A 2,921-nucleotide genomic window follows, 5' to 3' on the forward strand; every position below is an offset into this window, starting at 1 on the left:
ATTTGGTCGTAATGTATTATTCTATTTATGCATGATGGAATTCAATTTGCTAGCGTTTTGTTCAGGATTTTTCATTTGCATTCATGAAAGAAACTGGCTGGCAATTTTTCTTTCTTGTACAGCCCTTGTCAGCTTCCCATAAAGTTACGCTGTCTGGTGGAGTGAATTGGAAAGATGGCTACATCGCATGAAAACGAAGTTTAAGGAGAGTTAGCCTCCCTTAGGGCATGTGGGCCACTTTGGGCCTGGACTTATGGGAATGTTTGACACTGAGATTTAATGTCTTTAATAGGCATAAAAATACACCGATTTTCCAATTTCTTTCTTTGAGGCTTTGAGAAGTTGTGATTTTTCTAAAATCTGTAGATCATTTCCTTCACATTATATTACAATTTTAGTCATTCTCGGTATCTGTCATTTGTGCCTTCTCCATTTTTCTTCGGGAAAGTTTTATGGACTTACTAATTTTATCAGTTTTTTTCAAAGCACCAGCTTTTTTTAAGGCTTCCCTCTCCATTAGATGCTTGCATTTTAAACCTTCATCATTCTCTGCCCTCCCATTTTCTTTGGAGCCGACTTCCTTTCGAGGGTCTTGTTCTTTGCGGCTTGCTTATGCTTTATTATTTTCTCTCTCATTTAAAAATTTAGCACACTTTGCGGCAGCACTGACAGCCCCACCCCCTTTCTCTGCGGAATCACCATGGCGGCTGGGACCCTGTACACATATCCTGAAAACTGGAGAGCCTTCAAGGCCCTCATTGCTGCTCAGTATAGTGGGGCTCAGGTCCGCGTGCTCTCCGCACCACCCCACTTCCACTTTGGCCAAACCAACCGCACCCCTGAATTTCTCAGAAAATTTCCTGCTGGCAAGGTTCCAGCATTTGAGGGTGATGATGGATTCTGCGTGTTTGAGAGCAATGCCATCGCCTATTATGTAAGCAACGAGGACCTGAGGGGAAGTACTCCAGAGGCAGCAGCTCAGGTGGTGCAGTGGGTGAGCTTTGCTGACAGTGATATCGTCCCTCCAGCCAGCACCTGGGTGTTCCCCACCTTGGGCATCATGCACCATAACAAACAGGCCACTGAAAATGCAAAAGAAGAGGTGAGACGAATCCTGGGGCTGCTGGACACTCATTTGAAGACAAGGACTTTCTTGGTGGGTGAGCGAGTGACTCTGGCTGATATCACAGTTGTCTGTACCCTTCTGTGGCTCTACAAGCAGGTCTTAGAGCCTTCTTTTCGCCAGGCCTTCCCCAATACCAACCGATGGTTCCTCACCTGCATTAACCAGCCCCAGTTCAGGGCAGTCTTGGGGGAGGTGAAGCTGTGTGAGAAGATGGCCCAATTTGATGCCAAGAAGTTTGCAGAGAGCCAGCCTAAAAAAGATACTCCAAGGAAAGAAAAGGGTTCACGAGAAGAGAAACAGAAGCCCCAGGCAGAACGGAAAGAGGAGAAAAAGGCAGCTGCCCCAGCTCCTGAGGAGGAGATGGATGAGTGTGAGCAGGCACTGGCTGCTGAGCCTAAGGCCAAGGACCCCTTCGCTCACTTGCCCAAGAGTACCTTTGTGTTGGATGAGTTTAAGCATAAGTACTCCAACGAAGACACCCTCTCCGTGGCGCTGCCATATTTTTGGGAGCACTTTGATAAGGACGGCTGGTCCTTGTGGTATGCTGAATATCGCTTCCCTGAGGAGCTCACCCAGACCTTTATGAGTTGCAACCTCATCACTGGCATGTTCCAGCAATTAGACAAACTGAGGAAGAATGCCTTTGCTAGTGTCATCCTCTTTGGAACCAACAACAGCAGCTCCATTTCCGGCATTTGGGTTTTCCGAGGCCAAGAGCTTGCCTTTCCGCTAAGTCCAGATTGGCAGGTGGACTACGAGTCCTATACACGGCGGAAACTGGATCCTGGTAGTGAGGAGACCCAGACCCTGGTTCAAGAGTACTTTTCCTGGGAGGGGGCCTTCCAGCATGTGGGCAAAGCTGTCAATCAAGGCAAGATCTTCAAGTGAACATGTCTTGCCATCGCCTAGCTGCCTACACCTACCCTTCAGGGGAGATGGGGGTCATTAAAGGAAACTGAACATTGAAAAAAAATAAAAATTTAGCACAACAAACCTCCCTCTAAGTATGCTGTTATTTAGACACTAGGAAGCTTGTCTGGCTGCATCCCCACGGCAATTTCCTTCTATCAACTGCATTGCGCCAGCATTTCTCCTTGGCACAGAAGGTCTTCAAAAGTAAAGAGGGTTCATTTTCAACCACTGTGGCTGTCATGGTTTTTGATTTGTGGACAGTTTGATTTGGGGACTGCAGAGATGGTTCCACGGTGGGGCACTCACTGTTCTTCCAGATGATGTGAGTTCGATCCTCAGCAACCACACTAAGCTTCTGACAACTGCCTGTAACTCCTGTTCTAGGGGCTCAGACACCCCCTTCTGGCCTCCACCAGTACCTTCTCCCCAAGGGGTGGCACACACAGAGAGCCACACAATACGTATCAATACAATTTTATTTTGAAGTTATTTCCACTGTGATCAGGGAACATGTTCTGAATGACTTCAAAACTAAAATTTGTCAAGACTTGCTCATGTATATCCTGGTACAGGTTCAGTTTTGATGAATATTCTTCAGCAGAATCCTGAGCTTAAACTGTCAGCTCGTCACAACACAGACTTCACGTCAGAGGATGATCTCACCTGAGGAATTCCCAAGAATTCTATGCAAGACTGTCTTGGTTGTTAATTGTCATAGGGGGCTCCAGTCCACCCTGGGTGGTCCCATTCCCTGGGCAGGTGGACCAGGGCTATAGAAGAAAGCAAGCTGAGTAAGAGCCCTCGCGAGCCAGCGAGCAGTGTTTCCCCATGGCTTCTGCTGCACTGACCTGGCTGTATGTGAGTTCCTGGGTCATAGACAAAG

General features: G+C 47.4%; 1 protein-coding gene across 1 annotated transcript; it reads left to right on the forward strand.

Moving 5' to 3' along the window:
* Window positions 1-665: 665 nt before the first annotated feature.
* On the forward strand, window positions 666-2,014 carry LOC130869859 (elongation factor 1-gamma-like). The gene has a single exon (XM_057762322.1). The coding sequence runs from the start codon at window positions 701-703 to the stop codon at window positions 2,012-2,014; it is 1,314 nt and encodes a 437-aa protein (XP_057618305.1). The 5' UTR covers window positions 666-700.
* The last annotated feature ends 907 nt before the right edge of the window (window positions 2,015-2,921 follow it).

The sequence above is a fragment of the Chionomys nivalis genome, chromosome 2 (genome assembly GCF_950005125.1).
Source record: "Chionomys nivalis chromosome 2, mChiNiv1.1, whole genome shotgun sequence".
Taxonomy (NCBI): Eukaryota; Metazoa; Chordata; class Mammalia; order Rodentia; family Cricetidae; genus Chionomys; species Chionomys nivalis.

Excerpts from the sequence above, each read along its gene's own strand:
- LOC130869859 (XM_057762322.1), top strand. The coding sequence starts at position 701 with ATGGCGGCTGGGACCCTGTACACATATCCTGAAAACTGGAGAGCCTTC.